The 25279-nt window shown below is 41.3% G+C and overlaps 2 protein-coding genes across 3 annotated transcripts in view; one reads left to right on the forward strand and one right to left on the reverse strand.

Moving 5' to 3' along the window:
• slc30a2 (solute carrier family 30 member 2) overlaps positions 1 to 14826 on the forward strand; it is a 46253-nt gene extending 31427 nt beyond the window's left edge. For both annotated transcript variants that reach the window (XM_037537673.1, XM_017700988.1), the window contains exons 3-8: positions 2668 to 2814; positions 5427 to 5580; positions 5716 to 5935; positions 7647 to 7752; positions 11915 to 12049; positions 14457 to 14826. In XM_037537673.1, coding sequence (XP_037393570.1) covers positions 2668 to 2814; positions 5427 to 5580; positions 5716 to 5935; positions 7647 to 7752; positions 11915 to 12049; positions 14457 to 14602 — 908 coding nt within the window. In that variant the 3' untranslated portion in view covers positions 14603 to 14826. The remainder of the gene's footprint in view (positions 1 to 2667; positions 2815 to 5426; positions 5581 to 5715; positions 5936 to 7646; positions 7753 to 11914; positions 12050 to 14456) is intronic.
• A 7814-nt stretch (positions 14827 to 22640) lies between these two features.
• Positions 22641 to 25279, reverse strand: part of gtf3c2 (general transcription factor IIIC, polypeptide 2, beta) — a 47461-nt gene continuing 44822 nt past the window's right edge. Inside the window, exon 19 of the mRNA XM_017701037.2 lies at positions 22641 to 23269. Coding sequence (XP_017556526.2) covers positions 23048 to 23269 — 222 coding nt within the window. The 3' untranslated portion in view covers positions 22641 to 23047. The remainder of the gene's footprint in view (positions 23270 to 25279) is intronic.

Consider the following 25279-nt stretch of genomic DNA (forward strand, 5'->3'; position numbering starts at 1 on the left):
AGAGGACATGAGTATAATGAAACAAAATAAAGGGGTCCAAAATCTTCCCCAGGAGAACTCGTTCCTCGAAACGGCACCCAGTTCTAAAGTAGTGCTCGATTACATTGAGCCAGATCAGTAAGATATCTCCAAGAGGTTTTAGATGAGGCGGTGATGTCTACTGTGTGGTAGGACTGTCAAATTTTTTTTACATTCAAATATTGTACGTTTGAATGCAGAAAACATCCATTTGAATGTTTAAAGCCTCCTCTGCTACAGATCCTAGTTACATCATCACAAACATCAACTACTAAAAGGAGTCCTGGCCATAAGCAAACAAAGCAGCTATTTATTTGGGCTAATAGTAGAATTGTATGGAATTTTACATACTATGGTGATACTTTCAAACACCTGGCATGTTTTTGAATGAGACGAATTATTTACCTCAGAGAACTGGGAAACTGAATGATCTTGAGAGTGCAGATTTTTCTGACCAGCCAACACTGACTGTAGAAGCTTTGAAGCGAAGTGAGCTAACAGTCACGTTGGCTAAGCTGCTGCACAGCTACTGTAGCCACCCAACTCAGTCTTCTACATTCACTCATTACATTCTCTAAAGCTTATAATGACAGTTGGAAATCGCTGACATGGGGATTTTCTGTGAAAAGTGCTTCACAAATATACGTTAAATATAGAGTAAACCTATGTACCTTTTCTAAGACCATTTCTTGAGTCGAAGACCTCTAGAGGAAAATCACAGGTTTAAACAAATGTGCTTTAAGGGTCTTTTAACCCTCTGCTACATGTTGTAGCCACATGGCAGTGTTCCATTATTGAAGCAATTTCAAATAACAAAAACACATTAAAACATTTGATCATGTTTAATAAATAATTAATGAAGCAGAGGGTTAATAATTTATTCTTGCATCTTTGCTGCTGAAGAAAAACTTTATAATGAAAAGATTTTGACTATAAAATAGGGTGTGAACTTTAGCCTCTCCTTTAATCTTCCAGCCTCAACACACCGTAAATTTACAGAAAGCCTCAGAGTTTGGTTTTGACAGATATTTTACATCATTTCCTCCCTGACAGCTGCAGTTATGACAGTACATTAACAGCTCCAGCACAACATGAGAACCTTTAACTGCGACAAACTGGCAGCTCTTTCATTTGAACTAAAAAACAACCTTAAATTTACTAATCGTTAAACTGTATGTTATCAATGCCCTTGAAATCATCCCAATCTGCCCCACTTATGGGGCTCTGACTGCACTGAAAAAGTTTGCCTTCTACTTTCACCGAATTCATTGAGCTGAAACAGAAAGGCCAGAAACTTCAAACACTTGGACTCATATCTTTTGACAGCGCATTATTTTTCATTGGCCTTTACTGACTCACTTGGACGAGATTTTCTCCATGAGTGGAAAAAATTCTACTTTGATCATGATAAATGATCACAGAGCAAGTGGAGTACTAAGCGATTCTGTTATTGTAATCATTTTCTTTTTCCAGCTGAGTTTTACACTGTCGTATTGAGTCTGGGCCCGGAGCCAGCACCGGAGTCGCCTATTCAACTGAAAACATTTTCCATAGAATTCCACAACACTGTCTCAGAGTCAGTCTCACACACAAAGCAGAGGAATCATTTAGATGGAAAATGACCTCTAGGCAAAATAAATTACAACTTCGCCCAGTTCCATCATTAAGAAACACAGAGAAGACACAATTGCCCCTTTAAATCAGACCTAGAATCTAGAACATATAATTATATGATCGTAAGTTTTTGCTCTCACACTTAAAAACACATGACCCTGTGCTTTTGTTTTATACTAATGGCATAAAATAAACAACAAAAAAGAAGCTGGTACAGAAGCATCTCACCCAGTCTATTACAATTCAATAGTGTTAAAATGTTATTTTGGAAAAATAATAAACGCTGCACAATCACATCATTCTGAAATATCCTTCACTTGTAAGTGGAAGCATCATGTATAAACTCTTCGTTTTAGGCATCTAAGCAAATTGTTCAATGGCAATGTGTTTAGCCATTAAAACATTACAATAGTACTGAAATATATTTAATTTAGAATTTCCCTGTAAATTTGATACACTTTTTCTAGGGGTGCTGGGTTTTGATGTGGCAAGATCAGATAAATATTTATGGGATACTTTATTACTTGCAGAAAAAAAAGTTATAACAAGCGGTCTCCTGATCCCCTACACTGGGTGACTGGATAAACCTGCTCAATGAAATATATCTAATGGAAAAAATTACTTTTTTCTATTAGACTGATGATGACAAAATTAGTAAAATTCTGGTTAAAGTGGATTAACTACGTAAAGTCTGTAAGGCCAGTTTGTGGAGATACAATGTGAGTGAGTACTAAGACACAGTGCTATACATTTTACTTGCACAGAGCCAGAAAATGCTTTAAATGCTTTAAACTTGATCAGGTTTTCACAGAACCGTTTTCATCATTCAAATACAGGAATATGAGCTCAAGTCAAATTCAGCCCTGATTGCTGTCTTTATTTTTGCATTTTGTGAAAATGGAGGACCGATTTTCTGAATGGAGTAATTGAGTCTTGAGTTACTGGGTCTATGTTAATGAGGGCGCCGATATTCCAGCCCCTCTTATAAACAGTTTTTATGTTTTTCACATACCTAAATAATGCCCACTCCTGCAGGTGGCTACCTTGCCCACAGCCTGGCCATCATGACGGATGCTGCCCATTTGCTAACTGATTTTGGCAGCATGATGGTCAGCCTCTTCTCCCTCTGGATCTCCTCCCGACCTCCCACCAAGACCATGAACTTTGGCTGGCACAGATCAGGTGAGCACTACTAAAGGGATTCAGGAACACATGATGCATTGTTTTTAATTCAGATGGTTTACTGCCATCTCCTGCATTTGTTGGGCAGGTTGCAGGGCACATACTGGGCATCTTAATAGAGTATTTTACAATATAAACAGTATTTTTCAACCAAATCTCTGCCTGCTGCATCTGTAGGTCAACTGCCATGCAAAAACCTTTCCCTTTATGTAGAAAAGAAGACCTGTTGTCTTAGAACACATTTACAGTAGAAGCCATTGGGCAGTTGCTGAAGCACCTGAGCTTTGGGCAAAGTGAAATGTGCTTTTAAAGGTCTCTAACAGAATTATGAAAAACATTAATCCACAAAAGGCTGTGCATTACTGATCTTTCAAAACTGTGGCACTGTTTTGCAGCAAATCCTTCAGAAAAACTGGCAGCAACTGTTTTTGCTGCCTCTCTGATGGGTTTATAATGATTTTTCAGCCTAATGTTGGCTTGCTTGACTGGCAGCTCTTTGGACTTTACCACACCATACTTGAAATAAACTTGAGCTTTTATCTGTTTACTTGTAAGTGAAATAATGAGGGAAAACACACCTAGCCATGGAAAAGCTGAGCAGCCAATTGTGGAATTAATTTTAAGCCCTGAAAAATGGGCACCATTTTAATTCCTACACTGCTCACCTAAATTGGATGTAAATACCCTAATATTTTAAGATGTAACTGCTATTTGAGTGTATATTGCTCATATCTTAATATAGAATTTCAACTGCAATATGCTGTTAGACTGATAAAATAATAACTCCGAATATCCAAATATTTATGGACCTGTATGTCACTCAGTGCTATGGGTCTGAAATGATGTGTTGCTGCCAAGAAGCTGAAGAAATATCACAGGGTGATTCAAAAAGATTCATTCGATTCCAAAGCACCATATTTTTCCAACAGTGAGCGCCAAGAAACCAATCACAATCCAATTGTAAGAGGGGGTCATAGAGTTTCTGATGGGCTCCCTTCAGTCTGAGAGGAGATGAGTGTTTGTTGTGGGTTCCACAGCACTGGATGATCTTTGAAATCGCACTGAAAGAGCTGTGAGTGCAGTGACGCACGACACGCTCAATCCAGTATGGGATGAGTTTGACTGTGGTGTTGATGTCGTCTGTACAGCTGGAAGAGGTTCAGACTGAGACCTTGTACAATTACATAATAAACTTTATGCTCATTTAAAGCTCATTTAAACCATTTACAGCTCACTGCATTGATCAGTAATAATAATAATTTTGAAATCGGATGAATCTTTTTGAATCACCCTATTTATATATGTATATATCGCTGCTGTTGGAATAAAACCTTGTATCTCCATTTTTGTTGTTTTTCCATTTTTGAAAATACATGGTACAATTCACATTGTGTGTAAATTTCATGATGAACTGACCAAAAGAATTGACTGAAAATTACTTGGCTGGGGGGGTATCTGGTTCCACAGACTTACATTAACAGTAAAGTAGGTTTTTTCCTTCTCCTGTAAAGTTACCATTTTGGAGATATGATGTTTTGCTCTGACAACAGCGATATATATAAATTTATATATAATTTATATTATAGTTGTGGGTTCTGTGTAATTCTTTATGTTTTTCTGCTGTTTTCTGACACAAATTTGTACATAATGGCTGTTTTGACTAAAAATTAAATCAATGGTGTTGTTTATTCTCAGTTGTGTAGGTGGGATGACAAAAGCTCTGTAGACACTATCTGGATTTAAACATGAACAACTTTATTTCAAATTGAAAGAGAGTGCTAAAAGCCCTTGTTGCAGAGACCCAGAAGCCAATGTTGAATCCCCTCCTAGTCCAAGATGGTTCAGCTTTTTAAACAAAATTTACACACACACATAACACACACACAATGCAAAATCCATACATTAACATGTGAAAACCTCTGGAAAGGCTTATTCTTACAGCTGACTAGGCAGCTAGGTCCTCAACTCTCCCTTCAACATATACATTCACATGAGAAAACATCTTATGGTATGGCTTACATCTGATTTTTGTTATTATGGCCTCAGCTTCTAGAAGGACAGAGAGGCCCCCTCGCTCATTCCAAACCCTTAAGATATAACGTTCCCACAGAAAATCTGACTTTATGTATGGAATGACAGATAAAAATACAAAGAAAAACATGAATATTGCAATATAGCAAATACAAGATAAGTGTAAATACACCTCAATGGTGATCTTTGATTTCTTTGCAGTACTGTAAGTTTAAACCAAACCATGTTCTTATGCAGGGTATGTTTACATTATTTTGGGCCATTTGTGTCATACACATGTTTATGCCTGGTCCCTTCTTTGAATACAGTCATAGTGCTGCATTAATACAGCTGTATTATGCTGCAGTTGCTGAAACACCTTCTCATTCACTTCTATTATAAACGTGAACAATACAACAGGTTTTTTCTGTTCTTTTGTCAGTTATAAGAAAAAAAATCAGCGAACTGTACAGATGCAGCAGATGGAGATTAGTTTGAAGTCTTTCAGATCTCAGAACAGTTCTGGTGGTGTTAATGTACAAACTGGATTCATTTGAGAAACATGCATATTTCAGGCCAGATGGGTTTGCTTGTGTTCACAGAGATTTTGGGGGCGCTGATATCCATAATGTCCATCTGGATAGTAACTGGGGTGCTGGTGTACCTCGCCATCGAGAGGATTGTGAAGAACGATTATGAGATCGAGGGTCAGGTGATGCTCCTCACCTCAGGGTGTGCAGTTGTGGTCAACATCATGTGAGTGGAAAACTGACAAGAGTCAGAGCTCAAATGTTTATCTAGGAAACAGAACCCTATGAATTCTGAGAAGACTTGAGATTTGTGATGAATGGTGATTGATTTCAGTGGTTTTGGATTGTTTGTTTTTGGTAGAATGGCATATATCCTCCACCACTCCACAACCTTCCACGGTCATGGCTCAGGCTATCACCAGATCGACGAAAACGGAATGAGCCCTGTAGGCCATGGCCACTCCCACAGCCTCCTGGGCAGCCATGGAAACACCAGTGTCAGAGCAGCATTTATCCATGTCCTGGGCGACCTCTTACAGAGCCTTGGGGTGATGGTGGCAGCCATCATAATCTACTTTCGGGTAAATGAGCTTAAGATGTAGAGTTATGATATTAAATTAACCCCCTTCACTACAGAGGTCTATCTCCTCTGATTTGATTAGGCAAATGTACACCGAGTTGCCAGTTTCTTAGGTACATCTGCCTTGTACCTACATTTCTTTGGCCAATTTACCTACTATATAGGTGCACTTTGTAGATCTGCAATTATTGATTGTAGGTCATCTGTTGCTGCAAAATTTGTCACCTACCCTTTACCCCATCTATCAATAGAAAAGGATCCCCATAAGGCTGTTACTAGCTATCTTAACATGCATCATATTAATCTGTTAATAATGCGACTAACAGCTCAATATGAATAGAATATGTCCACGTAAACGACTCAGTCAGAAAGGTCTTGTCAGATTGAGGCCATTCAGAATAGTTTCTGATTGAACGAGGTGGGTAATCCTGTAAATAATCTGTTGAATAAAAGAATAATATAGTGTAAACGCCTGTATCTGATTACATTCCCTATCGGAAAGTTTAAGTCTGTTCTACATGTGCGTCGCGTCATAGTGAGTTTATACCATTCAACACGGCGGAGCACAAACTGGTCTGCAAAGGAGATGAAGTTCATGCTCTGATCTTTAAAAGATGGCGGTGGGACAGACATCCATCTTATGTGTCTCAGAACACAATGTCTTCCTCTCAGCCTTCTTTAATAAGGACATGTGAAGGACATTTTCCTGAGTCGGATGTCATTTTAAAGCAGTTAAAACACAACCACTGCTCACTGCTGCTCAACTCACTCTGACTGGACTCACATGATGCTGGTTGTCATGGTAATGTCTACACTAAGCAGTTCTCTACGCATGCATGTAATTTTGGATCAGATTATTTGTAGTGAGCATGTAAACTGAGCTTTTCCTTAGATTGTTAAGTAGAATTAGAATAAACACCTCAATCTTATTTTATAGTCATAATATATTCAATCAGATTGGCAAATCTTTGCATGTAAACACAAACACTTACTGTCCACCCTGTTGGACACACCTTCTGTGTTGTTACACATTGTATGTGTACAGATAGAGACTGTAGTTCTTTCCATTTACAGTTTGGTCATCTATCAGTTCCTCATCATTTGTAAAATTTTGAACACAGGAAACATTGTTGGCTGGATATTTTTGGTTGGTAGACTATTCTAATCCAGAAGTGACAGAAGTATCAGGGAAATTTCTACAGAGAAATTTCACCTCTGCAGTTAACCCATCCGTCAAGTGAAACACCACATACACACTAGTGGGCAGTGAGCACACTTGCCTGGAGCGGTGGGCAGCCCTATCCGTAGCACCCAGGGAGCAGTTGGGGGATAAGTGTCTAGCTCAAGGACATCTCAGTCATGTACTGTCTCTTGCTCTGGGGATCAAACTGGCAACTTTCTGGTCACAAGGCTGGCTCCCTAATATCCAGCACACGACTGCCCCCCAGTAGATGTTCTACAATCAGTAATTGTAAACCTACAAAGTGCACCTTGGTAGCTGCTTCTGATCAAATGTCCAAAGACTGTAGGTACAAGATAACCATGTCTAATAAACTGGCAAACCCGGGTCCTCAGCGAACCTGTGAAAAAAATCCTCTTACACAACAAACTGTCTCAGGTGTCTGTGGTCTAATGCAGTATGACACTATAGGGATGCCATCTGATTACGTCCTCCTTATAGCCTCCTGTTCTCTCTGCGGCTTCTGTTGCAGCCTGAATATAAAGTAGCCGACCCTATTTGCACCTTCTTTTTCTCCGTGTTCGTACTGGGGACCACCATTACCATCCTCAGGGACGTATTCCGCATCCTCATGGAGGGTATGTTTGCACTATCTGTCATTTAGATCTGTGTCCGTGGGAGATTTTTCTGTTAGGGCTGTAATTCTTTACAAAGTGATAATTGAATAAAACCAATAGCTTTTTAGATACAACCCCATTTCCAAAAAAGTTGGGACGCTGTGCAAAAATAAAAATGGAAAATAGAATGGAATGATGGGGCGGCACGGTGGCGTGGTGGGTAGCGCTGTCGCCTCACAGCAAGGAGAGTCTGGGTTCGATTCCCCGGCCGGGCGACCAGGGTCCTCTCTGTGTGGAGTTTGCATGTTCTCCCCGTGTCTGCGTGGGTTTCCTCCGGGTTCTCCGGTTTCCTCCCACAGTCCAAAGACATGCAGTCAGGCCAATTGGACATGCTAAATTGCCCCTAGGTGTGAGTGTGTGAGTCACTGTCTGTGTGTGTCTGTCTGTCTGCCCTGCGATGGACTGGCGACCTGTCCAGGCCTTCCGCCCGATGACTGCTGGGATAGGCTCCAGCACCCCCCCGCGACCCTGACGGAGAAGCAGCTTAGAAAATGGATGGATGGATGGATGAATGGAATGATATGCAAATCACATAATCCCTCTATTTAATTGAAAAATAGTACAAAGATGACAAATGTTGAAACCTAGAAATTCTACTGCCCCCCCTGCCCCCAAATATTTTATTCTATCTTTTCATGGGACGACACTATATAAATGAAACTTGGAAATAACTTAAAGTAGTCCGTGCAGATTTACTGTCCTCTCAAAAGAACTTGACACACAGCTAATAATGTCTAAATAGCTGGCAAAAGAAGTGAGTCCACCTAACAGTGAACATGTCCAAATTGTGCTCGGTGTCAATATTTAGTGTGACCACCACTATTATCTAGCATTGCCTGAACCCTCTTGGGCATGGAATTCACCAGAGCTGCACAGGCTGCTACTGGAATCCTCTTCCACTCCTCCATGATGACATCATGGAGCTGGTGGATGTTAGACGCCTTGTGCTCCTCCTCCTTCCACTTGATGATACTCCACAGGTGCTCAACTGGGTTTAGGTCTGGAGACATACTTGGCCAGTCCATCACCTTTACCTTCAGCAAGGCAGTTGTCATCTTGGAGGTGTGTTTGGGGTCGTTATCGCTTTGGAAAACTGCCATGCGGCACAGTTTCTGAAGGGAGGGGGATCACGCTCTGCTTCAGAATATCACAATACATGGTGGAATTCATGTTTCCCCTCAATGAACCGCAGCTCCCCAGTTCCGGCAGCACTCATGAAGCTCCAGACCATGACGCTGCCACCACACATGCTGGACACCATCTGAGCCAAACAAGTTTATCTCGGTCTCGTCAGACCAGAGGACATGGTTCCAGTAATCCATGTTCTTGGACTGCTTGTCTTCAGCAAACTGTTTGTAGGCTTCAGATGAGGCTTCCTTCTGGGATGACAGCCATGCAGACAGAATTGATGTATTGTGTGGAGTATGGTCTGATAGGCTACACTGATAGGCTGACCTCCCACTTCTACAACCTCTGTAGCAATGCTGGCAGCACTAATGCGTCTATTTTTTGTAGCCAACCTCTGGATGTGACACTGAACATGTGGACTCAACTTCTTTGGTTGACCCTGGCGAGGCCTGTTCGGAGTGGAACCTGTCCTGGAAAACCGCTGTATGATCTTGGCCACCGTGCTGTAGCTCAGTTTCAGGGTGTTATCAGTCTTCTTATAGCCTAGGCCGTCTTTGTGGAGAGCAACAATTCTACTTCACACATCCTCAGAAAGTTCTTTGCCATGAGGTGCCATGTTGAATATCCAGTGGCCAGTATGAGGAAATTGTACCCAAAACACCAAATTTAACAGCCCTGCTCCCCATTCACACCTGGAACTCTAACGAGTCACACGACACCAGGGAGAGACAACAATGCAATTAGGTACAATGTAGACATGTTCACTACAAGGTGGACTCACTTGTGTTGCCAGCTATTTAGACATTAATGGCTGTGTGTTGGCGGCACGGTGGCGTGGTGGGTAGCGCTGTCGCCTCACAGCAAGGAGGGCCTGGGTTCGATTCCCCGGCCGGGTGACCGGGGTCCTCTCTGTGTGGAGTTTGCATGTTCTCCCCGTGTCTGCGTGGGTTTCCTCCGGGTTCTCCGGTTTCCTCCCACAGTCAAAAGACATGCAGTCAGGCCAATTGGGTGTGCTAAATTGTCCCTAGGTGTGAGTGTGTGAGTGACTGTCTGTGTCTGTGTGTCTGCCCTGCGATGGACTGGCGACCTGTCCAGGGTGTATCCTGCCTTCCGCCCGAAGACTGCTGGGATAGGCTCCAGCTCCCCCCCGCGACCCTGACGGAGAAGCGGCTTAGAAAATGGATGGATGGATGGATGGATGGATGGCTGTGTGTTGAGTTCTTTTCATCCATCCATCCATTTTCTAAGCCGCTTCTCCGTCAGGGTCGCGGGGGGGTGCTGGAGCCTATCCCAGCAGTCTTCGGGCGAAAGGCAGGATACACCCTGGACAGGTCGCCAGTCCATCGCAGGGCAGACAGACACAGACAGTCACTCACACACTCACACCTAGGGGCAATGTAGCATATCCAATTGGCCTGACTGCATGTCTTTGGACTGTGTTAGGAGACCGGAGAACCTCGAGGAAACCCACACAGACACAGGGAGAACATGCAAACTCCCTGTGTTTGCATGAGTTCTTTTCAGAGGACAGTAAATCTGTACTGCTATATAAGCTGCACACTGATTAAGTTATATCCAAGTTTATTTCTATAGTGTCGTCCCATGAAAAGATACAATAAAATATTTGCAGAAATGTGAGGCGTGCACTCACTTTTGTGAGATACTGTAAGCGCACGTCACCCATGCCATGTGCACTAATGCCCCCCTAAACTATCATGAATACTGGCTTTTGAACTGTGCACTGATAAACTGAGTGATCTTTCGCCTGGAGGACAGTGTCCATGATTTCCTAAAAGAATTTCAAATGTTGATTTGTCAGACCACAGGACACTTTTCCACTTCCCCTCAGTCCATTTTAAATGAGCTCAGTCCCAGAGAAGGTGGCAGTGTTTCTGGATCTGTTTATATTTGGTTTCTTCTTTGTGTTTTAGAGTTTTAACAGCATTTGTGGATGCAGTGAGAACTGTTTTCACAGACAGTGGTTTTCAGAAGTGTTTCTGAGCCCATGCAGTGATTTCCACTACAGAATAATGTCTGTTTTTAATGCAGTGCCATCTGAGGGCCCAAAGATCATGGCCAGCATAAACTAGTTTTTGGTTTTGTCCCTTACATACAGAGATTTCTCCAGATTATCTGAATCTTTAAATGATATTATGTATCCTAGACAAGGAAACACACAAGTTATTCTTGAATTGTTGCTCTATTTGAGGGTGCAGTCTTTCACAGAGTGGTGAACCCCTCCTCATCTTCACTTCTGAAAAACTCTGCCTCTCTGAGATGCACTTTAAACCCAATCATGTTACTGATCTGTTGCAAATTAACCACCAAAACAATTGTTTTGTAAAATATTTTTTTTTTCTCGGTTTTCAACATTTGATATGTTGCCTCTGTACTCTTTTCAATTAAATACAGAGTTTAAATGATTTGCACATCACAGAATTTTTTTTTATATACATTTTATGCAGCTTCTTGACTTTTTTGGAAATGTGATTGTAAAAGGTTGCAGTTAGTTAAGATGTTATCATCTAAACAATTTTATTAAGAAAAAACTTCCACTTAAGACAACAGGACCAACTGCACCAGCTGTTTAACAGATAAAGCAATGTGGCTTTGAATATGTGGAACATCTTGCTATTAAAAAAAAATTACATCAGCTTAAATGACTTATTAAACTATAGCAAGAACAAAGTCAGCATGAAGTTTTCTGATCAGAAATACAAGCATGTTTATCATCTCCAGTACAAGCAGGCTTCTCTGTGTTGTTGTCACTTGTCAAGCTGAAAAGTTTAAAGGTTCTGTGAATATTGAGCGGCTCCTCAGCCTGTAAGCTGGAATTAGAAGCCGTCCAAGTCAATATTCACAGCTTCTTTTTCCATGTACACAGAAAATGCCCTCAGATTCTGTGCTGGTGGCAATAAATATGCAAATCGATGAACGTGATGAACGTAAATGAATTGCAGCAATCAAATCATGACATCATGTAATTTGTCTTCAGGGGCACCCAGAGGCATCGAGTTCAATTCTGTGAAGGAGGTGCTGCTGTCCCTGAAAGCTGTGAAGGCCATGCACAGTTTGCATTTGTGGGCTCTGACTGTTAGCCAGACCCTGCTTTCTGTTCATGTGGCCATTGGTGAGATTCACTTCAGTTCAATTTTATTTTAACTGCTGTATACAGGGGACCTTGGGCAGCGCAGGAGCCTCCATGATCAGGCTTGAGCACCACCAGACCTACATTAGACGCACCTAGTTTGTTGGTACATCATGTATGTGTGTTGTTAGAGACTGTAGCTCATCTTTCTGTCCACAAGCTGTATTAGTCATTCTCTAGTCTGTCACCAGTGGTCAGTTTCGGCTTGATATTTTTGGTTGATTATTCTTCACCCAGCAGTGATACTGAGGGGTTGAATACCAGCAACACTACCTGTTCCACATTTAAACCAGCCACTGGGGTGTGTGTGTGTGTGTGTGTGTGTGTGTGTGTATATATATATATATATATATATATATATATATATATATATATATATATATATATATAAAAAAAAACAGATGTGTTCTAATGTTGACACCTTTGGCCAAATTACATATTTTGACTCATTTATTTATCTAATTAGCTTCATTTTCAGATGTCCAGCTGCTTAGATGAACCCAAGCTTGAGTGTTAGCACATTTGAAGAGTCAGAGAATTTATTATGCTCAGAATGTTTATCCTTGACCTGCCTACCCAGTCTTAATGAGTTCAGTCAAGGCCTTAGGAGTTAATTAAGGACTGAGTATTACAGCTGGAAGGGTGTCAAAACTTTTGCTTAAGCTGTGAGCCATTTCATCAGTTTCATCAAATACAAAGTAAAGGTGCATCAACAAAGTTATATTTTTAAAAAATAATTTGCTGTAGGGGCTGTGTTTACTTCTTTTAGCTTCAAAAATAAGAAATGTCATTTTGCCAGGGGTGCCCAAACTTTTTTCACACTTGTATATGATCAGTGATGGTCCTATAGTGGTCCTTTCCATTGATCTCCATGGTGGATGGAGCGTGGTTGAAGGACTGTGCAGAGACAGATGGTAATTGAAACACCAATTTAGCTGTATGGCTGGTAAGTGTAGGTACAATGTACAACCCCAATTCCAATGAAGTTGGGATGTTGTGTAAAACAAATAAAAACAGAATACGATGATTTGCAAATCCTTTTCAATCTATATTCAATTGAATACACTACAAAGACAAGATATTTAATGTTCAAACGGATAAACTTTGTTTTTTGCAAATATTCACTCATTTTGAATTTGAAGCCTGCACCACGTTCCAAAGAAGTTGGGACAGGGGCATGTTTACCACTGTGTTACATCACCTTTCCTTTTAACAACACTCAATAAGCGTTTGGGAACTGATGACACTAATTGTTGAAGCTTTGAAGGTGGAATTCTTTCCCATCTTTGCTTGATGTACAACTTCAATTGCTCAACAGTCTGGGGCCTCCGTTGCCGTATTTTGCGCTTCATAATGCGCCACACATTTTCAATGGGAGACAGGTCTGGACTGCAGGTAGGCCAGTCTAGTACCCGCACTCTTTTACTATGAAGCAGCGCTGTTGTAGAATGCAGAATGTGGCTTAGCATTGTCTTGCTGAAGTGTAAGCAGGGACGTCCCTGAAAAAGACGTTGTTTGGATGGCAGCATATGTTGCGCCAAAACCTAAATGTACCTTTCAGCATTAATGGTGCCTTCATAGATGTGCAAGTTACCCATGTCATGGGCACTAACACACCCCCACACCATCAGAGATGCTGGCTTTTGAACTTTGCTCTTATAACAATCCAGACAGTCCTTCTCCTCTTTGGCCCGGAGGACACGACGTCCATGATTTCAAAAAACAATTTGAAATGTGGACTCGTCAGACCACAGGACACTTTTCCACTTTGCGTCAGAGATTCTCTGAATCTTTTGATGATATTATGGACTGTAGATGATAATCTCTAAATTCCTTGCAATTGCACGTTGAGAAATGTTGCTCTTAAACTGTTGGACTATTGCTCACGCAGTTGTTTACAAAGCGGTGAACCTTGCCCCGTCCTTGCTTGTGAACAACTGAGCCTTTCAGGGAGGCTCCCTTTATACCCAATCATGACGCTCACCTGTTTTCAATTAACCTGCTCACCTGTGGAATGTTCCAAACAACAGGTGTTTTTTGAGCATTCCTCAACTTTCCCAGTCTTTTCTTGCCCCTGTCCCAACTTCTTTGGAACAATATTTGCAAAAAACCATAAAGTTTATCTGTTTGAACATTAAATATCTTGTCCTTGTAGTGTGTTCAATTGAATATAGGTTGAAAAGGATTTGCAAATTATTGTTTTCTGTTTTTATTTGTTTTACACAATATCCCAACTTCATTGGAATTGGGGTTGTAAGTGTATCTAATAAACTGGGTTAAACTGGTGTTCAGCCAATTAATAAACATCAATGTATAAAACCTTTTCAGTAGAACTCACCAGAGTTTTTGAAATGTGTAAATGATTAAACCATTTTTTTTCTTCCATTAGAGGAGAATGCAGACCCTCAAAGTGTCCTAAAGGAAGCCACGGAGCTCCTGCAGACCAAGTTTGGCTTCTACAGCACCACCATCCAGGTAGAGCCCTACTGTGAGGACATGGCCTACTGCACCCTGTGCCAAGACCCCATGGACTAATATCATGCAATCCTGGTTAAGAAGGCTGTCCTTCAGGCTGTCTGTCCAAAAAGGTTTTCATCTGGACATAAAACACTGCGCAAATTCATCACCGATGCATCATTTTGTCTGTCATTCCATGTCAGACCTGGTGTCTGAACCTTGCGGATGTGCCCCAAAGTTGATTGTCTTTTCATGAACTGACATTTTATATCACTATGCTTAACAAACCAGTATGCAATCCACTTATGCCTGAACCTCATCTTTATCCTGCTTTCATAATGAGCAGTTCGTAGCACCTGGGAGCACACAGAGATGTTAAAAGGATATTTTATATTCTCCATCAGGCCCTACCAGACTTTGTGACCTCCCTACAGCAGGTTGTAAAAGGCAACACTGCATCGTGAGCTGTTTACTTCACTTCTACACAAGAAACCAAGTGAAGTATAACTTGCTGTTCCTGGTATCTTAAGTGTTTTGCTGTGACTTGGCAGCTTTGCCTCGGTTTCAGTGAACTCACACATTCACAGCAGGAACGTGCTCAAATTGCCTGCCTGTGGGTGCGAAGGGTAAAAGATTGGTATTGATGCGACTACTGTGAAAACAATTGGGACTGGGTTTATTATTACTTGTCCGTTCTTGTGTTGTCTCTGCCTCTCTAATCAATGACAAAGTCTGCCAAACTAAAGCATTACGCTATTAAGCTGGGTCAAAGCCCGCGTCCACGTCAATACAGTATTTGTCAGAGATCTCAATGCCAGCATCTTTTGAGATGCTTGAAGACAAAAGTGGTTTTAGCCTCCTCGGTTTTCACCACTTGCAGCTACTGTAAAAGCTGAGAGAGCCAACATTCCCAGCCTTCCTCAGTTTTTTCTAACTTTGAAAAGTGTTATTGAATCTACACATGAGCACCTCCTTGTTTCTACGCTCACTGTCCATTTTATCAGCTCCACTTACTGTGTTACTTACTTACTTCTAGATGTAGTTCTACAGTTACAGACTGTAGTCCATCTGTTTCTCTGATACTTTGTTACCCTGTTCTTCAGTGGTCAGGATCCCCATGGACCCTCACAGAGCAGGTATTATTTGGGTGCTGGATCATTCTCAGCACTGCAGTTACACTGATGTGGTTTGGTGGTGTGTTAGTGTGTGTTGTGCCAACAGCACTACTGTGTCTGATCCACTTGTACCAGCACAACACACACTAAAACACCACCACCACCTCATCACTAAGAGTAGTCTGTAACTGTAGAACTACAAAGTGCACCTATAGAGTAAGTGGAGCTGATTAAATGGACAGTGAGTGTGGGAACAAGGAGGTGGTCATGATGTTATGGCTGATTGGTGTTTGTCCTTTGTAGAAAACCTATAAACCTTCACCCAAGAGAATGAGAAGTGTTTAAATGTTAGGGATGCGTGTCACACATCAGTTATCTGAGAGCTTAGAGTTTACACTGCAGGACAGAACAGTTGGCTTATACTTCTAACTCATGCTAAGCCTGAAGCATTAGCCAACTGTTACTTCTGCTCAGTCAAAACCACAGAAAGCCAAATTAGTGCGGATACAGATCTTTATCCTCATCTTCACTGAACGGATTCCCATCTCTGCTCTTGGTGCCTCCACACTGCCACGACTTACAGCAGTTCAAATACCACATTCCAGTGCGTGGCTCAGTGCTGCCATGCCACTGCAATATTCCATTATGGGGGTTGGCCTAAGGATGCTAATGATGGATATAGGGGGCAGTCATGGGCTGGAGGTTAGGGAACCAGCTCTGCAACCAGAAGGACCCAAGTTCAATCCCCAGAGCCAACAGTACATGACTGAGGTGTCCTTGATCAAGGACACTTAACCCCCAACTCCTCCCTGGGTGCTGCAGATAGGGCTGCCCACCGCTCCGGGCAAGTGTGCTCACTGCCCCCGTGTGTGTGTGTGTGTGTTCTCACTAGTGTGTATGTGGTGTTTCACTGCACGGATGGGTTAAATGTGGAGGTTAAATTTCCCACTTGTGGGACTAATAAGGGTCACTTAATCTTAAGAAGTGCATCCTAGTACAGTCCGCACACATTACCAGGCTAGATTGCCCTAATCAGCAAAATAGTTAACTATTAAAAATGAATTCCAAAAAAAAAAAAAAAAAGCAGCAACATACAGTAATTAAATGGTTTAGATGTAAACAGTCATTCGGAGTGGTTTGGTGTGAAATGCTCTGTTCTAGAGAAGCCAGGTCGAATTGTTCACAGCAGTGGTGAACAGGAACCAGACATCTTTAGTGCCTCTAAAAGCTACAACACAAATTTTTACACATTTTAATTTTTAGTCAGGAATGTGTCACGTGATGCCCACGGTGTGTGTAACGATAGTTTTGAGAGAAGGCTTTGCTTTTAAAGTGGCTACATTTAAGTTGCAGACACAACCGTTTTAACCTCTCACGTTCCAAAACGCACTTGGTCATATTCCTCATAACTTTCATATTTCATAAGCTACATTCAGAAGCTGGGAGTCGTATGAGGCTGTAACTCTTCTTTCCAGTTTGGCTTTCAGCTGTAAATTGTAAGCATATGAAACACGTTCTGTTAGTTTGAGGGGCTTTTACAAAAAATAAAAAAATAACTGTGCATTTATTTCATGCAGTTACTGAATAATTAGTCGTAAGATTTGCGAGTGTAAATTCAGATGGATAATGCGAACCAGACCCTGGGGAAGTTTTTCTAGAATGGAGCATTTCACTTCAGTCCACTCTGAATGACTTTGCTCACGTCTCACTAACTGAATTCTGCAGAATGTTAAATTCTGTGGGATTCCCCTTTAATATGTCTATTAGCAACATCAGCATCTCTGCTCAAGCCTTTTAAGGCCATGGCAGTCGCCGTATCTGAAAAAACACATGACCGTTCTCATGCTCTCAGTCAGACTTGCTGGAGATTATGAAGCCATACATCTAAAGAAAAGCCACTCTGGAAAAAACCCAAACCACAGCCTTCCTGCCATGTAGTTGTTGTGCTTAAAGGCCTGCTTTGAAGTGTTTTGATGAAACGTGGTGGTGGTCCGCGCTGTAAAAATGTTGTACGTGTACATTTGTCTAATGAAGCGAGGCACGCTTGCATGGGTGCTTTCCCTGCTCTTCTCTCTCGAGCCTAACAAAGACTGCCAGTCACTCAGTCCTGCTGGAATACCTTCATTATAGTCTATATTTTGTCACTTTTGATAAAATGTATATATTTTAAATGTAAATATTTTAGCCTACAAAGCCATGACGAACAAATGATCAAACGAAAGATGGACCAACACATAAATTAGTATATTTTTGATAGTACTTGTGGGTTGGTGCGCATGAGGACCTGGGTTAACAGTGCTCGGCAGAAAATCTGAATGTATGTGGGAGATGATGGAAAACTCAGCAGAGTACGAGCTACGCTCATCTCTCCTCACTCCGCTGAGCTACATTCTGTGTATGAGTATTGGATGGCAGTGGACTTGGCCTTTTGGAAACGCTGGACGCACAGAGCTATTTGTCTTATATTGATTAAAGCTGGACTTCAGCTTCAGCCTTATTGACAAGAGTTCCTACAATACATTCAGTTCATTTATGGATGTCATACATGCCTTCAGTTTCTTCATCCACACCTGCTTCTGAGCTCATCTCGCAATATTATATGGTAAAAAACTTGAAAATCAAACCAAAGTAGACCACCATACCTTTCTGCAGTCATTTTGCTGTGCCATCAAAACAGTTTAAAAGACAAAAGACGACAAAAAGATTGAAACAAAGTTATTCGGAGTGGTTTGAAGTGAAATGCATTGTAGGGAAACCTACCAGTATGGATTTATTAAGAGTGGTGGTGACGACAGGAACAGTGTCTACAATGCATAAGGCAGCATATTCATATAATACTTTTCTCTGAGAGACATTAGAACAGTTGTGAATAACTGATTCAGTAAGTTTCTCTTAAACGGTGCATTTTATATCAAACCACTCTGAACAACTTTGTTTATGCCTTAAAAATAAATTATGCAGAAGTGTGAATATATTTTTAACGTACTGAAAGACTCAGATTACATTGTAGTGATGCTGAACTGAACCGGGAGAGCGACTGCAGTTAACCCAGTAAAGGTGACTTGGATTTGAGCAGTTTGAGGGAACGTCTATTCATCAGTCCTGTTTCTGGTGTGTGTTGTGATTCTGTGCAGTGTCAGATGTCAAGTGTTGTACTGTGGTAACTGTAAATACTATACATAGTTATTTTGTGCGTGCCAAATCTTTGTGAACGTGTACATACATTGGCTTATTGTATAAAGTGGTCTAAGTCTTTTGTCTAAATGTTTTATGGTTTTATCATATGTACCAACATGTAACCACCAGTCAAAGTGATACTGGGCATTTAATATCGTGAGATTTTTGTAAGCCTCAATAAAATCATATGAATCACTGGCCAAGAGCGTCTATTAAAACTGTTTTTCCTGCAGCCGCTTGTCCTATAAATCGAATTGACCAGCCACTCTTACAGAAGCTTATCTTACTCATAATCAGAAGACACAACACTCAGCAAGTGCTGACTGAGTTAAACTTGAATATTCTTTCATCGTCAGATTCATCCGCCCGGGGAAGGGGTCCACCAGAGCTGGTGTGATACCAGATCTTGTGTATGCTGTGTGCAACTACACATTTCCACCAGAGGGGTCGCTTAAACTTAAACATAGTGTTAAATAATACCATCACATCTGACACAGCCAATCAAGGACTTCTGAAGAAGTTCATTAGGTGGATTGTGGTTGGAACAAGACACCGTAGGTAGATCCCCAGTTCTAGGCTTGGTGACCAATGACCACAGAACTGCTCTTGGTTGGATGTTTCTGGCTGGTGGACACTATCGTGTCAGTGTTTCTGCTATGATAATGGTCAGTCATGATCTGGTGGTCACAAGTTCCTCATTTTCTCCACTATTGGACTTTTATATAACTGGTCGGATTATTGAGGACATGTAAACGCACTCATTGCTGTGGAGGACGTTGAGCCCACCATTCTTTGCCGAACTGCTGTAATTCCAATATCGGCAAGTGTCCGAGTGCTAACTGCACGTTTGAGGCCCTGATTTGAGGTCACTCCGAAACGTTATTTTCTGTTTCCTCTCAGCCGTTTAGACGTGGACTACAAACACTGTTTCTTTGGTCTGCTGTGTTCTCTGTCTTCATACTCGCCTAGGAAAGACCTTTTTTTACTGTGGGGTCATGAACACTGATCTGCACTTCACTGGATATTCTCCTGGAACTTCCTGGACAAACTGCTTCTGTGCCTTTGGGGAAATTTTGTCCGGCTGGCTTGAAACCAATAACGGCTCTGTGTTTCGATTATGTCCTGTTTGGTTAACAAAACAAGCCACAGGGTAACATCCACAATGCAAGACCAGGAGACTGAACAAACACAGGGGTATAAATACACTGAGGACACACCTGGAACTAATGAGGGGGTGGAGCTACAGGCAGGTGGAGTAGATAATGAGGTGGCAGGACCAGGAAGGAGACACAGAACAGAACAACAACAAAAGCACATGACCACAACAGAGAAGAAGAAACAGACTCACTCTGGAATGAGGAGGGAACCGTAACAGTAACGCTACACTACAGGGTTCTTCAGTGGATTAGAGGACATGCAGACCACTTGATTTTATACAGCTACTCTTAAAATTAGAGAATTTTAAATCTAAAAGAAGCCCATCCCAGCAGCACTAATACATGTCATTATTATTATTATTATTATATTATTAATGAAACTGAACTAAATGCTGCATCTAGGTCTACTGGGCACCTGTCCAGATTCCCTCCAGTGGGAGCTAATCACACCTCAGTGGATGCAATTGAAGGCATGAGAAATGAAACCAGTGTCCAGGTGATGCTTCACCATCGGAAGGAAGCACATTAACTTGGTGCTGACCATTAACTGTGGTCATGACTGTGGATTTAACTAAAGATAATGGACATCATGTTCGTATTTCATACACAAACAATATAGCAGTAATATACCCCACATTAAAATGCTTTAAACTATTCAATTATAATGTCTCAAAATAAAATGCAGTATTTTCTCATTTGAAGCTATTAAAACGTATTTTCATCTTATTTCAAGAATGACACGAAAAGCTCTTAAACTTCCACTTCCACAAAAATGATCTACTTTAAAGGTGTGAACTGAAGTTATAAATATGACACATGCCTGAAAGTATGAAGTGACAGAGTCGTGTTAGAGCAGCGGTTCGTGATTGCGGTCCTGGGGCACCGCTGCCCTGCACGCTGTAGTGTTTTATGTTCATTTTGTGTCATATAAAAATAATAAATTCCACAAGCAATATGTTGAAGGGGAACTCCACTGATTTTGCAAAATTACTTAATCATTCAGTGGTTTAGGTGTAAACAAAATCATTCAGAGCGTTTCAGTGTGAAATGCGCCCTTCTAGAGAAATTTACAGAGTCAGAGTTGGTCATCATTATCGTAGTAGGAACCAAACGTCCGAAGCATTTAATGGATCTAAAAGCCGCATCCCATTAAAATGTTACACGAAATGGTTATAAATGAGCTGCTTGATCGCTGAGGTTTTGTGATGGCTTTGTTAGAAAGTTTTGGTATAAAATGTATTTTTAGTAAAAAGCATTACTCCAGGATCACTTCAGTGTTTCCCAACTGAGATCAATGCGTGTCAGCTAACAAGCTTTTGTAGATACGAGCTGGAAGCCGCAGCCGTTCAACTCGGCTGACATCAGTGTTTTATCCGATTCAGAAAAAAAGTCATAATATGCAGGGAAAAGTAATATTTAGAGAAAAAGTCGTAATATTAGGTGATATTTCAAGAGTCTCGAGAGAGAGCGAGCGAGCGAGAGAGAGAGACAGACAGAGAGCACGAGAGACAGCGAGAAAGCGAGAATGCGAGTGACAGAGAGAAAGAGCGCAAGAGAAAGAGTCAGAGAGCGAGAGACAGAGAGAGACAGAGAGAGAGCGAGAGAGAGCCAGAGAGTGAGAGACAGAGAGAGAGCGAGAGAGAGCGAGAGAGAGCGAGAGACAGAGAGAGTGAGAGAGTGAGAGAGCGAGACAGAGAGCACGAGAGACAGCGAGAAAGCGAGAATGTGAGTGACAGAGAGAAAGAGCGCAAGAGAAAGAGTCAGAGAGCGAGACAGAGAGAGAGTGAGAGAGAGACAGAGAAAGCCAGAGAGAGAGAGACAGAGTGAGAGCCAGAGAGAGTGAGAGAGTGAGAGAGCGAGACAGAGAGCACGAGAGACAGCGAGAAAGCGAGAATGTGAGTGACAGAGAGAAAGAGCGCAAGAGAAAGAGTCAGAGAGCGAGAGACCGAGAGAGAGTGAGAGAGCCAGAGAGACAGGGAGTGAGAGACAGAGAGAGAGCGAGAGAGAGAGACAGAGAGTGAGAGACAGAGAGAGTGAGAGAGCGAGAGCGAGTACCCACCACCCAAGCAGCACCTGCTCTGTGAGGGTCCATGGGGGTCCTGACCACTGAAGAACAGGGTAAAAGGGGGAAACAGATGGACTACAGTCTGTAACTGTAGAACTACAAAGTGAGACTATACAGTAAGTGGAGCTGATAGAATGGACAGTGAGCGTAGAAACAAGGAGGTGGCCATGATGTTATGCCTGATCGAGGTGTGTGTGTGTGTGTGTGTGTGTGTGTGTGTGTGTGTGTGTGTGTGTGTGTATGTATGTATGTATGTGTATATATATATATATATATATATATATATATATATATGCAGACATACAATCAAACGGATTAAATTCAAGGCACTATTTTTTCCAGTGTATATAAATTGTTGCCATTCTCTGTGTCAGTTACTTCATCTGTACACTTGCTGAACAGTATAACTTTTACAAAGACGAAAGCAGAAAATCAAAGGCCGATAAACGCTTCTCTGCTGTCAAAATATGGGGAATCAACTTTCAAATGGAAAATCCAGATGCAACCAATCAAAGGCAAATGAAGAGAGAGGATTTAGGGCACAGTGACTATTATCTTTAAGTGTTCAGGGCAAAAATGACTCAAAATATACCACAGAAATCTTAATGAGGACACAAACAGGTTTATTTTCCTTCATATAGAAATAAAAAACAACCCTTACTTGAGATATAATTATATATATAAATAAAACCAAAGCTAGAAAGTATTGATTATTAGAAAAATCCAAATCTGCAGCAGATGAAAAGTGCTCTAACTCTGACAGCAGCGTTCCTTCTCTGTACATCTGTACATCATCGACACTGATAAAAATAAACCATATAAAATACAAAATCATTGAGGTTCCACAGCTGTGTATGAAAAGGCCATGGTCTTTTTTAAGTCCTTGAAATAAGTTAAGTAATCTTTAAAAAATTGCGAGTCTATGAAACCCCGCCAGAGTAAAATGCCGCTTTAGGCTCGGTTTTGGTGATCAGGTGAGTTCGCTGGACGGAACCATCAGTGGTCAGTGCTATCGTACTTGCACGGTGTCGGCTGTGCAGCGTCGGACGGCAGTAGCGGTGGCATCGTGTTCCTGAGAGCGGAACATGGCGCTGAACTGCGCTTGGGCCTCGTGGACAAGCTTGTGCATGAGAGAGCCGCTCAGTCCACGAACGCAGTGGACACGCACCAGGCCCGACTGGCCGGCTGACAGCACCCAACCATGTGCATCCATGTTGGGGTTGAAGCGAACCTGTGGGAGAGAGAAATATTACAGGTCAACATTCTTTTGACCTAATTTTTTTTTTAAACTGCTGGAGGATGTACGTTATTCCTGATATTCCTGAACCTCATGATGCTCTGAATAAGTGATAAACTAAAAATAGGTTAAATGCTAAAAACATCCTTACATAAAAAAAACTGTATAAATAACCAAAAATTGTTTGGATGCTCGAATGCTTAGGTACTGATGTTTGTAATTACTCTGTCCCCAGAAATCTGGACCTGCATGAGAATAACGCTTTAGTTAGAGGATTCTATTTATGGCCTATACTAATTACTTATGCAACTAAAAACCTTAATACCTCTGTTTACCAAAACAAAACAGTGTATGCCATTATATAGCAATGTTTAATGTAAAAATCTATTAATTTACTTAAGTTTAACCCCTACGTGGTGTTGGTGTGTGTGCTACTCAGTGGTCTGCTGGATCCAACACATTATTGTTCGTTTATTCAGGACAACCAGAACAGTTTATGTAAAAATACCAGATGTTTAAAATATCACACTGTCCAGCGTAGGGTTCTACTTCAGCAGCTGTAGCCAATCAGCAGCCTGTCCATGTTGTCCACACACACACACACACACACACACACTCGAACAGCAGGCCATGTAGGAGGAGAACAGAGTGGACACTGCACCTCCACACTTATACTCCCTGCAGGTTCAGCCCAACACCACATGTGTAATATAAATGTGTGGGGGGTGAAGAGTGAAGCACTGAAAATGGGTTATTTTATATGTTCTTCACAGAAAATGAGCAAAGAACCAAGAATCTGCGGTTGAAATATAATAAATCACATAATTTTTTCTTTCTGTAAACATTGAAAACGGGTCCCACAGACCTGAACACCACACAAGGTTTAACCAAAAAAAGCTACCAAGGTTAAAGGGTGCTATTTTTGATGTCAGCTTTAGTTAAAATGCAGATATTTTAAGCTTGTACCTGGTTTGCAGGTACATTTATTAGCTTGTAAGCTGCAGTACTGGAGGATCTCCTCAAGTCTGTCTTTTAGCACTGGAGTATAAGCTTATTAGCTGGCTGGCTTTGTGCCGAGTTGCTCAGTCTACTGTAGTGAGGGCAGAATATCCCCAGTTATAAACAGAGTATAAAGTTTAAACCGGTTAAAGTGACTCTGTTGGCAATTTGTCATCTGGTTGGATTTTACAGGCTCTGAGTTTAATGATAACAACTAAGCTTTTGCAAGGAGTCATTAAACAGCCACACTGTCTTCTACAACACTATGTGAGGGTCTGTGGGTGTAAGATTCTTGTTCTAGCCACCCTTTAATCTTCAGTCACCTGTAGTGACCGATGCAAACTGCATGTTGTCACACAATGTGTCAGCTTATTACTATTACTGGACCAGAAGCAGATAATGCACACTAACCAGATACAATGGCCATCTTAAAATACAGTGGCCATGTGAATAATAAGGTAGACAGCACAAATAACTTTGTCACTCTACCAGCATTTCAGGTACATATAATCTGTGATCATCAAATTCAGGACAAAAAAAAAAAATCAATTTCCAATCAGAGGAATTTTACAGCTCCCAGCCTCCCACCTCCGAATGTCCTTTCCAGATGGCTGCTCTATACTACTAGCCCTAAAACCTTTCATTATACAGCACATTACACCACCGAAAGCAGTTTGTACCAGGCAGTAACCCTTAAAGCATGTTTTAGGAGTTCAGGATGTCTAACTCTTATCAGGTTTGGCTGATGCTTCTGCTTCCCTGAACTAATTTTTGATTATGTTAATACACTTAAAAATGCAGGAAAAGGAAAGAGAAGTGCAGATTCAAAGACACCAATAAAAATAGAGCACCCAATAATATAATTTGTGTATTTATGTAAGGTAAATTGTGATTTTTATAGATTTGTGATATGCAAAATACTGTGATATAGGAAACTGCAGATTTACGAAAGAATATAATAGAAAATATGACTTGAACTTCTTACATGTTCAAATGTCCGTGTTT

This window comes from Pygocentrus nattereri, chromosome 4, assembly GCF_015220715.1.
Source record: "Pygocentrus nattereri isolate fPygNat1 chromosome 4, fPygNat1.pri, whole genome shotgun sequence".
Taxonomy (NCBI): Eukaryota; Metazoa; Chordata; class Actinopteri; order Characiformes; family Serrasalmidae; genus Pygocentrus; species Pygocentrus nattereri.